Below are 18,321 nucleotides of genomic sequence, written 5' to 3'. Positions count from 1 at the left end.
CTTTAATATGTGCAATAACAATATCATCTTTGGTACATTACCACTCAATACTAATATTACTGTTGTGCTGTAAATAATGTAAATAATGTCACAATTATTATTGTTTTTATTATACACTTCTACTATTATTGTTATTGTTTTCCGTACTTATTTATTGTTCTTTATTCTTTCTCATTGCTGCTCTATTTAACTGCCCACTTGCTGCTATAATACTGCACATTTCCCCATTGTTGGATTAATAAAGGAATATCTTATTTTATTTTATCTTATTATAGCTGGTTGGTTTTTGTGAGTTTAGTATCTCAGTCTGTTGGCAGTAAAGTGTCTCTGAAGAGCAGAGAAGTTGTCATATGGATCCCATTAGCTGTGCCAAGCTTTGTTCTCCTGCACAGAGCTGCTGCATGCTGCCTGTTATATAAAGGTGACGTAACTCTCACACAAACACCGAACAAAAAAAAGATATTTTTATTTTAGTTATTAAATATTAAATAAAGCTGCGGACAGTTTAGTTGTAGTGTAACATACATATATATATAATTATTATTTTTAACTTTTATTTTTTTGTATTTTAACTTTAAATAACCGGAGTGACGTCAGCGTGGGGTTTTTGGGCGGTGACGTCAGCAGCGTTGTTGCAGAGTCACTGCGATTCGACTGTAAACAAGCTGAAGGAGGAAAAGTGACTAAAATAAGCCTTTAAAAGCTGCTCTGATCGTTTCTGCTGGGAGATATTATTCATCCTGAAGCCTGAGAGGAGCAGTAACAGCAGTCTGAGTCTGTTTATCATTATTATTATTATTATTATTTAATTAAAGGAGCAGGTCGTGTTTGCAGCCTTAGCTTAGCCTCAGGGGCCTTTAGGAGAGAAACGCCTTTTTATTCCTCTGATAGATATTTCTACTCAACAACCAGGACACCTTTCACCGTGAGTATCATGTTTCAGTGTTTCTGAAGGATAATAAAGCTGCTGAGGTTAGTTAAATATTAAAAAAACATGTACAAAAGCGACGTTTCCCCCCCAGTGGCTAACTAGCAGCTAGCAGCTAGTTGGAGCTGCTGCTGTTTACAAGCTGCTGCTTTATTATTAAATAATAGTACTGTTATATTAAATAATATTACTGTTATATTAAATAATATTACTGTTATATTAAATAATATTACTGTTATATTAAATAATATTACTGTTATATTAAATAATATTACTGTTATATTAAATAATATTACTGTTATTAAATAACATTACTGTTATATTAAATAATATTACTGTTATTAAATAATATTACTGTTATTAAATAATAGTACTGTTATTAAATAATAGTACTGTTATATTAAATAACATTACTGTTATTAAATAATAGTACTGTTATTAAATAATATTAGTGTTATATTAAATAATATTAGTGTGTTATATTCATATAAATGTAATCTTTAAACAGATTTTTAGCTTTAATTTATATTTTGTGTGACTGTCTGACACATAAAGGACGATGATAGTCAATGTATTTGATCCTGTTTCAGTTCTGTGTGTTGAACCAGCAGTCAGTGAACAGTGAAGAGGTGTAAATGCATTTTAAAGTCAGCATGAACAGGAGGAATGAGACTAAACCCACAGTGTGTCTACAGTCATTTAAAAGTATCTGCTCAGCTTCTATTGAGCTTCATCAGTGTGAGTTAGTCATATCAAGTGATATCTGACACATTTACAGTCTTTTTAGCATCAGATTCCCTCTTAGTGTTTCCCTGTTGAGCTGTGGTGTAACCACAGTAACAAAAAGACTTTGCTACTAAAAACACTGTAACGTTGAAACATAGAAGATGAAGATTTGACTCATTCAGACGACTGAAGCTTCATATTAGCTTCAGATCAACTTTTAAATCCATGTTGTCCTCAAAGAAGGAAGGGAGGAAGAAGGGAGGGAGGGAGGAAGGGAGGGAGGGAGGAAGGAAGGGAGGAAGGAAGGAAGGAAGGAAGAAGGAAGGAAAGGAAGGAGGAAAGAAGGAAGGAAGGAAAGGAAAGGAGGAAGGAAAGGAAGGACGGAGGAAAGAAGGAAGGAAGGAAAGAAGGACAGAGGAAAGAAGGAAGGTAGGGGAGAGGAAAGAAAGAGAGAAGGAGGGAAGGAAAGAAGGACAGAAGGAAGGAGGAAAGGGGGATGGAGGAAGGGAGGAAAGAGAGAGGAAGGAAAGAAAGAGAGAAGGAGGGAGGAAGGAAGGACAGACGAAAGGAAGGAAGGGAGGAAAGAAGGAACAGTCAAAACAGACGGGGTCAATTTGACCCGGGAGGATGACAGGAGGGTTAAATCCATGTTTCCACAGAAGGAGGACTGTGGGTTTAGTCCTCCATCACTTCCATTGTAAACATTATGAAGGGATCTTCTAATGCTCAGTATGAACAGGAGGAATCATTACAGACAGATAAACACACTTAATGCTCATTTGGGCTCCTGACTGTTGGTTTAAGACACATTCTCAGTTAATTGATTTGTTCTTCAGCCAATAAATGTCAGTAAATTGTGAGTGGATGATGTTCTTAAATGTCTCATTTTGTCCACAACTCAAATATATTCAGTTTTCTGTCAAAGAGGACGAAAGAAACCAGAAAATATTCATATCAGAGAAGCTGGAATCAGAGAATTTGGACTCAATTTTCCTTCATAAACGACTCAAAATGATGAATCAGTTATCAAAATAGTTGGTGATTTTCTTAATAGTCGGGATCTAATTGATTAACTGACTAATTGCTCTTCTTCATGGACGACCACACTGTCAGTAATAATGATTATCACCATTTCCAACAAGCATACAGGAAGACTCACATCTAGATGAGTTAATTATAAAGAGAATATTTCACATTAATGTAGAGAAACAGAGAAAAACACCCATTTTTAAAAGAGATGAGGGAACTCTGAGAGGCTTTTGGGTCACAAAAACTAAAGGGTAGAAAAATATAATGAAGAATATTAGAATCAGGTGATCTTTGGAGGTTTTAACCCCTCACATCTGATGTGTTGCAGCTGGGTGGCTGGTCAGAGCGGCCTCCTCCCACCATGGAGGCAGGAGGGAAGGACTGCGAGGAGGAAACGCTGCAGACTGCGTTCAAGAAGCTGAGGGTCGACGCCGAGAGGTAAATCTAGTTTTTAATTCCTGAAATGTATTTAATAGGGGTGTCACGATCTTGATTTCTAAATCGAATATCGATCGAAATGATGTCACGATCTCGACCTTCGAACTCAACGGGGGAATTGAGGATGTAGCCACGCCCCCCAAAGTCACGTCCAGCAGGCGAGTCAACATTACCTCCTCTAACCTGAAGCTGCAGCCGGTAAAAACACACCATGGCAACCGCTGATAGAGGAGACACATTAACCAAACTCGACCTGGTTGTCGGTCCGTTGGGGGGCGATTGGTCTAATAAGCAGCAACACAGAGCTATAAGGACGCTGTGCTCTCACACGCGCTGCATTGATAGTCACACAAACACATGCAGTCACTTTATAGCATGCACTGTTGCTCACTCGCTGCAGATTCTGGGAGATTGTGTTTAATTTGCGGGCGTCAGGAAGCTGCTATCAATATGCAGGAGAGTTGGGATGTCTGCACTAAAGCAATAACTAGCGCTGTAGGAGTATTTGTAGCACCCATAGACTGTATATAAAATGGACGTAACATCCGTGACGTCACCCATTGGTTTGTGGACTGCTGCTCGGAGGCCAATAGTATCGGATCTGAGCAGCGCCATCTTGAAAATTTCCGGTGCATGCTGGGAAAAAAAAACAGGGATTCTACTTATATGGGCATCAGGAGGAGCATGAGGCGCCCTCATGAGACTTGTGAACCAATCAACCTGTCAATCAAGACGTAGCCACGCCCTAATGCATACCCTGCTTTATCGTCACATATAAAATCAGGGAGGCCAAAATGTCCCAAATGAACATCATACTGCATTGAAGAAGGCTTTAAACTAGCGATTGAGACCATAAACACAGTTTGAAAACGTTTACTGAGGTTAGAAATCAAGTGAGAAGTTGGTGAATTCTCCATTGACTTGTATAGAGACGGAAGTCCTTTTGACACCAAAACGGTCGCCCCCTGGTGGCCTTTTGATAGAATGCAGTTTTAAGTTACTTCCACTTTGGCATCATTTCAGAGGACCGGAACTCCCCGCTTGGTTTTGAATAATAATTTAAAAAAACCTTAGTAAAATGTGTGTTTGTCTTGCTGATGTGTTACTAAATCTCTCTCCCCCTTTCCCTCCCTACCCAGCATGCCCGGAGCAGCGAGCGTTTCCGAGGCGTTGGCTCCCCGAGCGTCTCGAGCTTCTCTCGATACCGGCGGAGCGAAGCCCAAACTCAGCTGCCCCAAAGACAACTGGCACGGGTGAGTGTCTCAGTGATGGTTAGTTGTGCCTCACACAGCTGCTGTTATTCACCTGTACTTACTTAAAAATGATGTTAATAAAATAAAATGATGATTCACAGCGAACGTGGAGTCGCACTGCTGATGAGACAGAACAAGTGAACACATAAAGAAAAGGAATAAAAAATTAGACCAATGCACGCAAGAGAAAAATGTGTAGACAATTTAAATAAAGTAATAAAAGCTCGACTAAAACATTTAAGTTTTAAAAAAGGGATTAAAACAAACATGAGTAAAATTGATAAGATAAAACCTGTAGAAGCAGCCGTCTTAATTAACGTCAATTCTGTCACAAATTTTGTCAGTGATGTCCCAAAATAAAAAGAAGATGAAGAAGAAGAGATGTTTCTTTATGAAATCAACCTGTAAACACTACTGTGGGCGCGTGTTGTCTTCATCTAGACTGTCGACCCCAATGAAAATATATAACGCTGTTTTAATAACAAGATGGTTTTGTGTAGATGTTTCTTTACATTAATCTAAAGATTGTTCTCCCCTTCGTCTCCTCTGCTCCTCCTCTCCTCTTCCTCCTGTTTCTCCATCCAGCTGCATGAGGAAAACATCTCGAGGAGCATCCAGAACGCAGCGGCGTCGGAGGTCCAAGTCGCCGATCCTCCACCCGCCGAAGTTCACCTACTGCAGCGCCTCTGCAGCCTCGGCGCTGTCGCCCCCTAGTGTCTGCCTGAAGCACCAGCGGCTGGCCGTGCCCGAGCCGGCGGAGCCTCGCCCCGCAGCCGACGGTAGAACCACCTCCTCCGTCGCTTCCTCCGAGCTCTCTGCTTCGGGCGCCGCCGGCCACATTTCCCCCGTCGTGTTTGGAGCCGACGCTGCCGTCTCCTCGCCGTCGTTACAAGAGATCCCCGTCGCCGTCGCCGCCGCCGTGATGTCACCCAGGCAGGACGGAGGAGGCTGCAGAGATGTGCGGTCGAGTGAGGAGAACGGCGCAGAGAAAAGCGACGGAGGGGAACTCGGAGCGGGAGCCGAAGCCGCCGACTTCCGAGCTTTGTCCGAGCTGCACAGTAGCGGCTCGGCAGAGGGCGCCCACGTCCCCTGCTCCTCCTGTGCTCAGAGAAGTTGCTCCGATTCCCCGAAAGGCCCGGAAGAGAGCGCGCAGGGGACCGAGTCTCCGTGCCAGTGCCGGCCTCATCACCTGGGCTGGAACGGCGTGGAGGTGTACTCCTTCACGGGGCTCCGCAACGTCATCTCAGAGTGTGAGAGGAGCCTGCCGAGCCACGACGCCTCCAGAACTCTCAGCGCCAGCAGCAGCAGCAACGCCGCCGCCGCCGCTTCGTCGCCTTCACCTTCGTCTTCATCGTCGCTGTCGTCAGGCTCTCCTCGCTCGTGTTCGGAGCAGGCGCGAGCTTACGTCGACGACATCACAATAGAGGACCTTTCTGGCTACATGGAGTATTATCTATACATCCCCAAGAAGATGTCACACATGGCTGAGATGATGTACACTTAAATAAATATTATTATTATTATTATTATTATTATTATTATATCAAATAAGGAAATAAGATGATAAAGAGGTTGATTTTTTTCCTCAGAGGAATGTCAGTAGTGGGTAGACGAATGAATCAGGCATGAAAGTTGTAATTTAAATATACAACGTTAACTGATTTTGAACCCAGGTTGAGATGTTTTCATTTCCCTGCCCTCTGTTTAAACCTTCCCCTCATTTCACTGAAACCGACAGAAACACAAGACCGGCAACTATTTCTCATTAGTTCAGCCCCCCCCCCCCCCCCCCCCCCCCCTCCCAAACACCTCCTCCTTCCTATTTGTGGTACATGGATCATTTGTTTTCTTGATTTTTTTTTGTGTTTGTTTTCAGTTTACAAATGAAGTTGCCAAAGCTCTTGGTGCAGTCTTGCAAAAGGAGATAATTAGCAGGAATATGCAAAACTTGTAATGCCAAGTGTGATTATCTTTGTGGTGTTGTGGCCTTCAGAGTCACCTGTCTGGATTTCATTCACTCAATAAAAGAAACAAAATGTTTTTGTGGAAACGTTTGTCATTGTTTTTTATTTCATCAGTGTTAGAGCAGCATGTTACTGTTGTAGCTGCTGGAGGTGGAGCTAGTTTACACTACTTTATATACAGTTAGCTAGTTTAGTCCAGTGGTTCCCAACCTATGGGTGGGGCCCCTCCAAAGGGTCAGCAGATAAATGTGAGGGGTGGTGAGATGATTAATGGGAGAGGAAAGAAGAAAAAACTAAGTTCTGATACATAAATGTGTTTTCAGTTTTTGGACTTTTTCTCTAATCTTTGATTTTTGCTGAAATATTGGATCATATGAACATTTATTGAAATGAAAGCATGTGAGAAGTTTAGAGGGAAAAATCAGTATTTGGTGGAGCTGTTAACACCTCATAGACATCTGAAATGTGAGCCGACTACACACTGTTTTTTGGTTTCATCTTTAACAATGTGTTGTATTTATAAAGCTTGTTATATTATCCATTGTGTCAAATCTGCATCTGAAAAGTAACTAAAGCTGTCAGATAAATGTAGTGGACTACAGGGGCCATTGTAGGATCTGAACTTTAGGGGGGGGGGGTCAGCTCCTAATGAGAATTTGACATTCATCACACAAGTAATAAAAAAACAAAAACCCAAATACTTTGTTTCCCAGAGAAATTTGGTAGACTATGGTGGCTCCCCCAGATACATTTTTAAGTCAAATGCATCATTCTGGTGCACTCTGAGAGCAACATTAAGAGGTTATAACTATAACATATAGTTTTCTACAGTGTTTCAAGTTTGCATTGTTTCTTCAAATTACTAAACTGATCAATAAAAGACTTCTAGATGTTTTAGTGGATCAAGATCAGAGTTGATTTATTGTACAGATAGAAATAAAGAACATCGCCGACAACAGGTGATCCGAGACGTTTGTGGCAGGAAGTCAAAGTCATCACGGACGATAAAGCCCCCACACAGGTCTGTGACCGCGGTTTGAGGCCACAAACATCGTACATACCACGACCGGAGGAGCAAACTCTTCATCTCACACCATCCAGAGTGAAGAGAGTCTTGTCCCATATCAACCCCCGCTGGGCCGCTGGGAAGGACAACACACCTGGACCGGTCCTCAGAGACTGTGCCGACCAGCTCAGCTTACTTTGTACACCTGGAAACTAATTTGCTCTCTTCATAATTTACCACTTATAATTCATGTCAAGCTCAATTGTTAAAACGAAGTAACGGATTTAAAAAAAAACACATTTGTTAACTAAAAAAATAAATAAATAAATGTGAACAGCACAAATACAGAAAGTAAATGTGACTGCAGTTCATACAGCTCCAAACTCTGATTCATGAAGTTCCTGCAGATAACTTGAAAAAGTTCATGAGGTAAAATGTGTGGGACTGTAGTTATGAAGAACTCCAGTTTAAGGTTCAGGCAGCTGAGACTGTTTTTGGCCAGTGTTTTCTATTTGATATCATGTAGTGAGCTACACTGCCCCCTCCTGGTCCTGCTTACTGCAAGGCATGTTGTCAGACTGGAGAGTTTCCATTTGAAGGCATGAATGGTATACTGGTTTCATCATCATCACCTCCGTCTGCAGGAGAGAAAACACAATTATATTAAAGAAAATCTCAACTTTGGAAACACAAGTTCTTCAGTAAACGCATTGGGCCCCATGTAAAGACATCACATTGGGCCCCATGTAAAGATATCACATTGGGCCCCATGTAAAGATATCACATTGGGCCCCATGTAAAGACATCACATTGGGCCCCATGTAAAGACATCACATTGGGCCCCATGTAAAGATATCACATTGGGCCCCATGTAAAGATATCACAGTGGGCCCCATGTAAAGAGATATCACATTGGGCCCCATGTAAAGACATTACATGGGGCCCCATGTAAAGACATTACATGGGGCCCCATGTAAAGACATCACATTGGGCCCCATGTAAAGATATCACATTGGGCCCCATGTAAAGATATCACATTGGGCCCCATTTAAAGATATCCCATTCGGCCCCCATGTAAAGAAATCACAGTGGGCCCCATGTAAAGACATCACATTGGGCCCCATGTAAAGATATCACATTGGGCCCCATGTAAAGATATCACATTGGGCCCCATGTAAAGACATCACATTGGGCCCCATGTAAAGACATCACATTGGGCCCCATGTAAAGACATCACATTGGGCCCCATGTAAAGACATCACATTGGGCCCCATGTAAAGATATTACATTGGGCCCCATGTAAAGACATCACATTGGGCCCCATGTAAAGATATCACATTGGGCCCCATGTAAAGACATCACATTGGGTCCCATGTAAAGACATCACATTGGGCCCCGTGTAAAGACATCACATTGGGCCCCGTGTAAAGACATCACATTGGGCACCGTGTAAAGACATCACATTGGGCCCCGTGTAAAGACATCACATTGGGCACCGTGTAAAGACATCACATTGGGCCCCGTGTAAAGACATCACATTGGGCCCCGTGTAAAGACATCACATTGAGCCCAATGTAAAGACATCACATTGGGCCCCATGTAAAGACATCACATTGGGCCCCATGTAAAGACATCACATTGGGCCCCATGTAAAGATATCACATTGGGCCCCATGTAAAGACATCACATTGGGCCCCATGTAAAGACATCACATTGGGCCCCATGTAAAGACATCACATTGGGCCCCACTACCACACACAGATCACACCAACCATGCACCATTGCAGTAAACCACAGCTCTACCTATGAAAGCACAATTTTCTATCACAGAAAACTATTTAATCATTCTTGTTTTCATAATAAGAAGAAATTCCCACAGAGGTCCTTCAGTTATACTCATTCAACACAATGCTGCTCACCTTTTAGTCCAGTTGAGAGTAGGGGTACTTCATAATAGGGGGTTGGGGCTGTTGTTCCAGGCAGCAGGAGAAGGAAGAACTGAGTTAGTATGAATATCTGCTAAAAGTTGACCTGCATTGATTAAATGTCACATAAAAGAGGAGAGAAATGCAAACACTCTGAATCTTCTGTGAAGATATTAGCAGTAACTAATATTTGGGGAGCAAATGTTACATTAATGTTTCACTGTGGACTAAGTTTAACTAACAGGTTCATTTCCACTCATGGACTAAACCCACCTTTAAGAAACATTGGCTGACATATTGTGGCCCTCTCACTTCTCTCTTGTCTTTCTTTTCTTTGTTTTAATTTGGAGCCCTGATTTTATTTGATGAAGATGTTGGGACATTTTGCTCTTGTAGCTCCTCCTCACTCACAACTCACTGCTAGCAGTGCTGCCTGGTTTGGAGACAGGACTGAACAATTTCATGTCAATAGAGGGGGGTGTTTGGGCAGTACACATACACAGAATAAAATGGACGTAACATCCGTGACGTCACCCATTGGTTTGTGGACTGCTGCTTGGAAGCCAATAGTTTCGGATCTGAGCAGCGTCATCTTGAAAATGTTTTCCGGTGCATGCTGGGAAAAATAAAAACAGGGATTCTACTTATATGGGCATCAGGAGGAGCATGAGGCGCCTTCCTGAACCAGTGAACCAATCAACCTGTCAATCACGACGTAGCCACGCCCTAATGCATACCCTGCTTTATCGTCACATATAAAATCAGGGAGGCCAAAATGTCCCAAATGAACATCATACTGCATTGAAGAAGGCTTTAAACTAGCGATTGAGACCATAAACACATTTTGAAAACGTTTACTGAGGTTAGAAATCAAGTGAGAAGTTGGTGAATTTTCCACAACTAAACTACACAACTAAAAACATGTCAACTATTAAAATCATTTCAATATTAAAATATAATTAGGAAGAATCTCACCAGGGAAATGCACATATGTCTCAGCATAAGTCTGATAGTTAATTTCCTTCTGTGTAACAACACAGCGGTAGATGTCGGTCTTAGTCACAATAGTTCGGAGGAAGATGTCGTAGAGTCTTCCTCTTTTTATCTCCTGTGGTTCATCAGCTTGAAGTTTGTTTCCAGCTCCGTCCTCCCAGTGTAATTTAGGTTTTGGAGAAGCTCCTCGAACTTCACACTGCAGCACCACCCTGTCATTTGTTGGCTCAAGTATCCTGATAGACAGCTGTGGTGCACCTGTGAGCAAAGTATAAAATAATAAGTTGTAAAGAACAATTAGAGGATTAGACATGAACTGTAATACTGAGATGTTTTTGTTCAGCTTGTCTCTGCTTGTATATGATCATATTTCAGAGGAGCAAAAACAGAGAAACAGTGAAATAGAAAAGCACATATATTTATTTTTAATGTCTTCTATAATCGATTCACGTAGACTTGGTGGATTTTGTATGAAAGCCAACAGAAAGATAAAAACAAATGTTAAAAAATAAACATGATATATTAAGAAAATATTATATTACAAACATTTCTAAAGAATCTGTTGTCTGCTCATTATGATTATATGGATACAAAATATCACCTTCAAAACTCACCTTTCATAAGACAGCTTTTGATGCGATACCACCATCTGTACACAACGAGAACAACAAAACCAACAGAAGCGATAACTAAACCAGCGATGTGTCCTCCTGTGAACCCTGAAACAGATAAAAAGATAAAGTAACAGTTATAGGAATCTATCTTATTTTATTTTAGTTTAATTTTATTTCCAAATTAACACTTTTAATTAGGGATGTTCGATATTGACTTTTCTGCCGATATCCGATATTCCGATATTCCCCAACTCTTAATTTCTGATACTGATATCACCCGATACCGATATTTGCAGCTTCTTACACCAAAGCTATTAGGTAACAACATAACATATCTCCTATTGTTGAATTAACACATTATGCCTAATTTTATTGTGATGCTCCACTGGATGCAAACATAAATGCAACATGGCTTTCCACATGTAAACACTGTCTGTGCAAAATAAGAGAACAACTTCAACTTAAGTTATGGAAGAAAAGTGCCAATATGGCACTGCCATATTTATTATGCTGCTTTGCAGTCATTTACTATCTGTAGGGAACACTTGGAAATAGTTCCAAACCACAGACATAAGCCCCGTTTCTGAAGGCGGCACCTGTAAGATAATTCCTTGATAACTATACTTTACTAATCTTTAAAGTAAGAGACCTGGAGAACAGAAGTATCGAACAGCCAACTTGGGACCTTTATTGAATATGCTTTGGACACGGCATACAATCAACAAGATTATCGAAAACAGCTCCCGCCTCAGCCTCTCTCTAGGCTATATATACCACTGGTTTGGCATACAGGTGGCCTTTGGCCTTTGGTGTGGGCACGTACACCAGATCTGGTTTCTCCTAAAATTAAACTGTTTCACAATACTGTTTTCACAATCTGCCACTACACACCTTTTATAGGAACGTCCTCTCACTCGGTCCTCTCATCTGTTGTGTCTCCAGCAGAGTAGGACCCAGATAGGATCCACCGGACTCTGACGGTCACGTCACAGAGGCGACTCGCCGAAAGCATAACAGAGAAAATGACAACGAGGAGGTAAACCTTGTGTTTGTGTGTTCGTGTACATGGCTGTGGACGCTATGAACTTGTTAGCCACAGTTAGCCACGGTTAGCGACCCACGAGTCTAGCGTGTTGTTGTTGTTAAACGTCATCAAGTGCCGGTAAACGTCCAATGCTGCGTTCATGCAGGCTCGGAAATGCTGAAGCCTACAGAACAAACATCGGTTAAAAAAAACTAATACCGATACTTCCCGATATTACATTTTTAAGTGAATATCGGCCGATAATATCGGATGGCCGATAATATCTGGTTTCTCCTAAAAAAACCAGATATTGGCCGATAATATCGGCCATCCCTACTTTTAAATTTTTTTTTCTGGCCATGTGTTGCTTTTATATTCTGTCTGGATGCATTTTTATGTTTCATGTAAAGCACTTTAAATTGCCTTGTTGTTAAAATGTATTATACAAGTAAGTTTGCCTTGCCTTAAAACAAACCACAACTCAAATGGTTTCAAGTGCAGGCAGAGTTTACACTTTACAATAAAGCGTGCAGCTCCAAAGCCTCTATGAGCCTTCATGCTATCATATTATTAGCAGGCTCTGTCATTGGATAGATTTAGAGTCTGGTCCTAGTTTTAGTTTGACTTCAGTTTCTAGTTAAAGGGGACATATTGTGCTCTTCTGTTATTTGTATACTGTCATGATGTTTGATATCTATGTTAAACATATTATCACTCATCATTGTTTAACAAGTGTTCACACACTATAACTCCAGTTTACAGCAGTTTACAGCAGTATCAGGTCAAATAATGATTCTACTCAGATCTGATACAGTATACTATAGATAGTATATGTGTGTCCTTCTTATCTCTGCAGTTTACTGAAGTGGAGTCACAGAGCTTCAGTGTGAAGTTTTCACTCAGTTTAAAATGTTTTCACTGTGTGTTCAGTCTGAGCACACACTGACATTTATTCACAACTAAAAACATGTTAACTATTAAAATCATTTCAACATTAAAATATAATCAGGAAGAATCTCACCATGGGGAGACACAGGTATGTCAGCATGAGCCTGATGGTTGATTCCCTTCTGTGTAGCAACACAGCGATAGATGCCGGTCTTGTAAACAGTAGTTTGGAGGATGACGTCGTAGATTCTTCCTCTGTCTGTCACCTCTTCAACAGGAAGGAAGTTTCCAGCTCCGTCCTCCCAGTGTAATTCAGGTTTTGAAAAAGCTCCTCGAACTTCACACTGCAGCAGTGCACTTTTATCTCTTTGCTCAACTATCCTGACAGACGGCTTTGCTTCAACTGTGAACAAAGTATAAAAGAATAGAATAAGTTGTAAAGAACAATTAGAGGATTAGACATGAACTGTAATACTGGGATGTTTTTGTTCAGCCTGTCTCTGCTTGTATATGATCATATTTCAGAGGAGGAAAAACAGAGAAACAGTGAAATAGAAAAGCACATCAGCCTTAACTACACATCTCAGGAATGTTTGATCAAACTAAATATTTGGTAACTTCTCACCACTGCAAACACTATTTCTGACTCATATCATGACAGAGACACATACAGTCAACACGTTTGGACAAACCTTCAATTTCTGAAGTTTCTTGAACCACAAAAATGAAAATGAAATCGTGTCATGTGTTGTCTGAGATGTAGACAGTATTTTCTGTTCCACTAAATATAAAAACTGTTCTAAAATGTGAATCATAGCTTCTTGTGCAGCATGTCTGAGCCTTTGTGTTATCACAGTTTCATTGTGTCAGTGAGAAACATTTGATCAACAGTCTCAAGCTGCCAGAATGAAAAACTGACCATCAAATGTGTTGTAGTTCTTCTTTAGTAGCCGACAGCAGCTCAGGTACGAGTGTGATGGAAAGAAAAGCAGTGATCAGCTTTTCCTGATCATTGATCTAAATATTCAATGAGTTGATCAGTTTCCTGTTTCTAGCTATGACAGATCATTATAAATACTGTAGCAAAGGCTCCTAAATGAACTCTATCCCAGTATATATTTTTTTCTGATCAAAATGTTATTGTTTTTCCAAAAAAAGGGGGTGGGGGTGGGTGGGTTAGAAGACATAAGAAAAAATGCATCATGAAAACAATAATATATAAATAAATGACAATATGAGGAGACATACTAACACCTTGGCAGACATCAATCAACACTATAGTTGTTGGCTCTAGTCCAAGATGACACTTTGGTAGAAAAAGCACTCCAAGCTTCCACAGTCCTCGGACTATTGAATCGTGCAGTTGTATGTTCCATATTGAGGATGTTGATGAGGTTATGGATCCCGAAAGTATTCATACACATATCAGTGGTAAACCAATTTTTTAATATTGTTTTCTTTGCAGAGGTAAACCCAGCAAATAACATTTTATACTGAATTTGCTTTAAAGTAGTATCAGAATTATCATTTAGCAGACAGCATGCAGGATTAGGTACATAAGAAACATACGCCCTATGTACTCTACTAGATACATACTCCCATGGTCTTATTTAGGGCACATGATGATACAATTAATCTGTAGTGCTTATTTTGAAATTAGGCCGCATCACAATGTCAACCTGTTCTTGGTGTACATACTGAAGAACACAAGTGCGGTTGATAGCGGAGTTGAGTTCATTTACATTTAGTGATAATATGTTCATTGACTGCATAAGAAAATTATATAGTTGAGATCTGTCTTAAATTTAAGATTAAAAGAAAATAGAGTGCTAATACAATAAAGATGCACTGCCAAGTACTGCAAAGTTCTCCAAATGCTATGATTCCAGTGTAGAGAAATGATATGTCTGTAAAGGGAGGGTGGGGAAAACTATATACAAAAACAGACACAGAACGCACAGAAAAAAATCGTGGGCCCAATGTACATAGGTCTGTAGGAACCATAGACTGTATATAAAAATGGACGTAACATCCGTGACGTCACCGATTGGTTTGTGGACTGCTGCTCGGAAGCGAATAGTTTCGGATCTGAGCAGCGCCATCTTGAAAATTTCAGGTGCATGCCGGGTAAAAAATCAAAACACGGATTCTACTTATATGGGCATCAGGAGGAGCATGAGGCGCCCTCCTGAACCTGTGAACCAATCAACCTGTCAATCACGACGTAGCCACGCCCTAATGCATACCCTGCTTTATCGTCACATATAAAATCAGGGAGGCCAAAATGTCCCAAATGAACATCATACTGCATTGAAGAAGGCTTTAAACTAGCGATTGAGACCATAAACACATTTTGAAAACGTTTACTGAGGTTAGAAATCAAGTGAGAAGTTGGTGAATTCTCCATTGACTTGTATAGAGACGGAAGTCCTATTGACACCTAAACGGTCGCCCCCTGGTGGCCTTTTGATAGAATGCAGTTTTAAGTTACTTCCACGTTGGCATCATTTCAGAGGACTGGAACTCCCTGCCTGGTAGGAACATAAACTTTGTCTGATCCGTGACCCATCCAACCCAACACATAGCTACAGGCCTAGTACCTGGTGTGCCCATGTAGTCACTACACATAAACAACATACTCGGCATCAATCAAACAAACGAAACCAGGTTAGCTTAGATGGATAGTCCATTAATAAACCAAGTATCAAGCTACTGGAAATGAAATATCTAAGTAATCAAACATCTGAGAACGGAGATGTTATAAACAATCACAAATAGCTTGTTGAAACGGCTTCAATAAAGTCCATAGTTGTAGTATGAAGGATATGATTCAGTCCTGGGAACAAACAATGTTCTTTCATTCATATCTACCAAGTTACTGTCAATAGCGTGTGGATGATGACCTTTGTTTCTCGGTATTCGTGGCTGAAGTTGAAGCTCAATCGTCGCGTTGCTCCAGAGCAGGGGTAAGCTGTGGTGCTATGGAACTGATGAAGTCTTCATCTGTGCAGGATATATGAGAAATAGCTCCAGACCCATGGCTTTAGCCTTTTTCATGGCAGGACTGAAGCTCTTCCTTCTCGCTGTTGTTGATGGACTGAAGTCAGGGAAGAATAGGAGCGTAGTAGTGGTTGGTGCCGCTGCTGTAGGGGCTTCAGTTGGAAAATGAGGGTACATGGTTTGTTGGAGTTGGCCCTCCACAGCTTCAAGCAAGCCAACAATTCTCACGTTGTTTCTACGGTCCCTGTCTTCCAAGTCTGTCAACTTTGTGGTGAGTTGGTCCAGCTGCGTTCTTAACTCCATAACCGATCGTCTATCCTCGCGGCTGCCTGTACACAGTCCCCTCGATCTTGAGTTCTTTTGGCTGCTGTGGCTATTTTCTCGAGTTCACTGCTTATCTCTTTACAGCTTCACTTGTCTTTTGCATTTCTGTTTGTAAGTCATGTAAAATCGGGACTAGGATTTGAATCCACAGCCTCTTTAAAGCAGAAGCCACTGCTGCATCTAGAACACGTTGTTGTTCTTTGAGGGCTAGCTTTATACCGTTAGCAATAGCGTCATCCAATTCCTCTTTGGAGATGGCGGAATCCTTCAATTTAAATGTCGCAGTATTCGATATACGTGCAGGATTAATGAAAAAATATGACTTTGTGAGTGGAACTAGACTCTATGCTGGCATCGCTGTCGAAGGGTCACCAGAACTCCCTCTTTTATATTTATGTAGAAAACTGTAAAAATAAAGAAAAAACTTGAATAAGTAGGTGTGTCCAAACTTTTGACTGGTACTATATATATATATATATATATATATATATATATATATATATATATATATATATATATATATATATTTAAATAACTGCTGTTTTACATTAATATTGATTACTGTTATTAAGATTATCAAATAAGAGATTTATAGTTATTGTAGTTATTCTGTGCTGAATGATCCAAATAACGGATATTGATCAGGTGATTAATTATTAGTATTATTAGCAGTGGCGGCTGGTGACAAAAATGTTTGGGGGGGCGCAGTTTGATGGTTGGTGATCCTAGGGTTAGTGTCAAATAAGCCGTAGCACCACTTCATACCGCAGCAAAAAAATATAAATAAGAAAGAAAAACTAATCTAAAAACAACACAACACACTATAATGTCCCCTGGTTTGTCCCAGTATGGTATCTCTGACCCACAGAGAGAGGAATAAAAAATTATAACCAGACATGATAAAATGCACATTTCACTCACATCACCTAAAGATACCAGCAGTTAAAGCAGAGTTACCAATAAGGTAATATGCTTAAAAAGAGACACCACCTATATTTTAGTTATTGTGTCTTCAGTCCTGATTTCACTGTAATCTGTTAGTTGTTGCAATACCTAAACATGACAATAGATGGCGCATTAAGCACTATACACTGCTGTGATTAGGCATAATTTATTTAACTTATTTTAATAATGAAATGTACCCAAATCAACTGTAATAGTCAAAATTACTTTCATCATTTCTTATCCTGCATTTATGCATTTTAGTTTTTTACACTTCATAGATATGTCTTTTATAAAGTATTTTTTTAACACTTTACAATATTAATAACAGCAATGCAGCTACTACCTGATCTTTTATATGTCCTGTTGGAGCTGCTGGATGCAGCCACTGACTGAATCTATGTTCCTCTTCTGGAGCTTGGCATAGCGGAGGTCTACATGTGGCCAGATGTGGTGAAACAGCTGCAGAAAGAGCTCAGCAATGCTAAGTCTGCTAAAAACAACTTAGCTCCATGCTATTGTCTCGATGGCTGCAGCTTTCTGTTTGATTTTTTTCAGAGAGATGTTTTAGGTCTCGTTCCCCTGTCATTGTCCACAACGCTTCGGTGCTGACACTTTGAAACAGCAAACAGATTAAGCAATAAAAGGAATAACTCACACTGCATCCAGCTAGCCAGCTCCGTTTATCATAACAGCAGCAGGAGAAACTCTCAGCTCCTCCATCACCTGCTGCTGCTTTATCCTCTTTCTCTCTTGTAGTGAAAGTCTTGTGAAATTAGGTTTTTGTAGAGAAATTACAAAATAATCTTCTTTAATTTCCGCAGCTCCACTTTAACGTCATCTCCTGAACCTACCGTCAGCAGGAGTTTGGGTGACAGCAGCTGACGGGAAGGCGTGAATGACAGCCGGAACTGTCCAATCACAGTAGATTAAAAAACATGAAACAACAACAATTCGCTGCCAATAAAAGTGGTTGTGTCCGGGGCGCACTGAGCTGCGCCCCGTGGGAAACGTGACGCAGGCCAATGAGAGAGCAGCCTCAGGTCATGTGCTTGTCAAAAGTTTGAGGGCTTGCTTTGACTTCCATTAGTCCGGCGCCCCACATACAGGAAGTACATATAGAAATTAATAAAATACCATTTGGAATCGATTTATAATGAATGATGACAGGTGCTTAGAGGCTAACAGGACCATCTTGCTAACAAATACTATTTATTTCATAATTATTTAGCATTTTCTAATTCATTTATGTTTAATATGTTTAAGT

The 18,321-nt window shown here is 40.5% G+C and overlaps 2 protein-coding genes across 2 annotated transcripts; one reads left to right on the top strand and one right to left on the bottom strand.

Annotated features, from left to right (window-relative positions):
* Positions 1-624: 624 nt before the first annotated feature.
* Positions 625-6,396, top strand: oser1 (oxidative stress responsive serine-rich 1). Its single transcript, XM_062416355.1, has 4 exons — positions 625-925; positions 3,012-3,121; positions 4,261-4,374; positions 4,960-6,396. Exons 2-4 carry the CDS (start codon positions 3,045-3,047, stop codon positions 5,876-5,878), a joined length of 1,110 nt encoding a protein of 369 aa, XP_062272339.1. The 5' UTR covers positions 625-925; positions 3,012-3,044; the 3' UTR covers positions 5,879-6,396.
* Positions 6,397-7,294: 898 nt separating this feature from the next.
* On the bottom strand, positions 7,295-16,091 carry LOC133976707 (uncharacterized). The gene is made up of 6 exons (XM_062414935.1): positions 15,824-16,091; positions 12,922-13,191; positions 10,877-10,981; positions 10,245-10,520; positions 9,264-9,311; positions 7,295-7,982 (listed from the first exon to the last, which is right to left on the bottom strand). Exons 1-6 carry the CDS (start codon positions 16,089-16,091, stop codon positions 7,918-7,920), a joined length of 1,032 nt encoding a protein of 343 aa, XP_062270919.1. The 3' UTR covers positions 7,295-7,917.
* Positions 16,092-18,321: the final 2,230 nt, after the last annotated feature.

The sequence above is a fragment of the Scomber scombrus genome, chromosome 3, assembly GCF_963691925.1.
Source record: "Scomber scombrus chromosome 3, fScoSco1.1, whole genome shotgun sequence".
In the NCBI taxonomy this organism is placed as follows: Eukaryota; Metazoa; Chordata; class Actinopteri; order Scombriformes; family Scombridae; genus Scomber; species Scomber scombrus.
This window is presented reverse-complemented; position numbering and strand designations above follow the sequence as displayed.

What these genes read in the sequence shown, in the direction of transcription:
- oser1 (XM_062416355.1), top strand. Translation starts at nt 3,045, where the DNA reads ATGGAGGCAGGAGGGAAGGACTGCGAGGAGGAAACGCTGCAGACTGCG. An exon ending in CTGAGGGTCGACGCCGAGAG is followed by an intron (nt 3,122 to 4,260) that starts GTAAATCTAGTT and finishes CTCCCTACCCAG; the next exon opens with CATGCCCGGAGCAGCGAGCG. An exon ending in CCCAAAGACAACTGGCACGG is followed by an intron (nt 4,375 to 4,959) that starts GTGAGTGTCTCA and finishes TTCTCCATCCAG; the next exon opens with CTGCATGAGGAAAACATCTC.
- LOC133976707 (XM_062414935.1), bottom strand. Translation starts at nt 16,091, where the DNA reads ATGGAGTTAAGAACGCAGCTGGACCAACTCACCACAAAGTTGACAGAC. An exon ending in CATACCTGTGTCTCCCCATG is followed by an intron (nt 10,982 to 12,921) that starts GTGAGATTCTTC and finishes TATCTGTTTCAG; the next exon opens with GGTTCACAGGAGGACACATC. An exon ending in ACTCTCAACTGGACTAAAAG is followed by an intron (nt 7,983 to 9,263) that starts GTGAGCAGCATT and finishes TCTCTCCTGCAG; the next exon opens with ACGGAGGTGATGATGATGAA.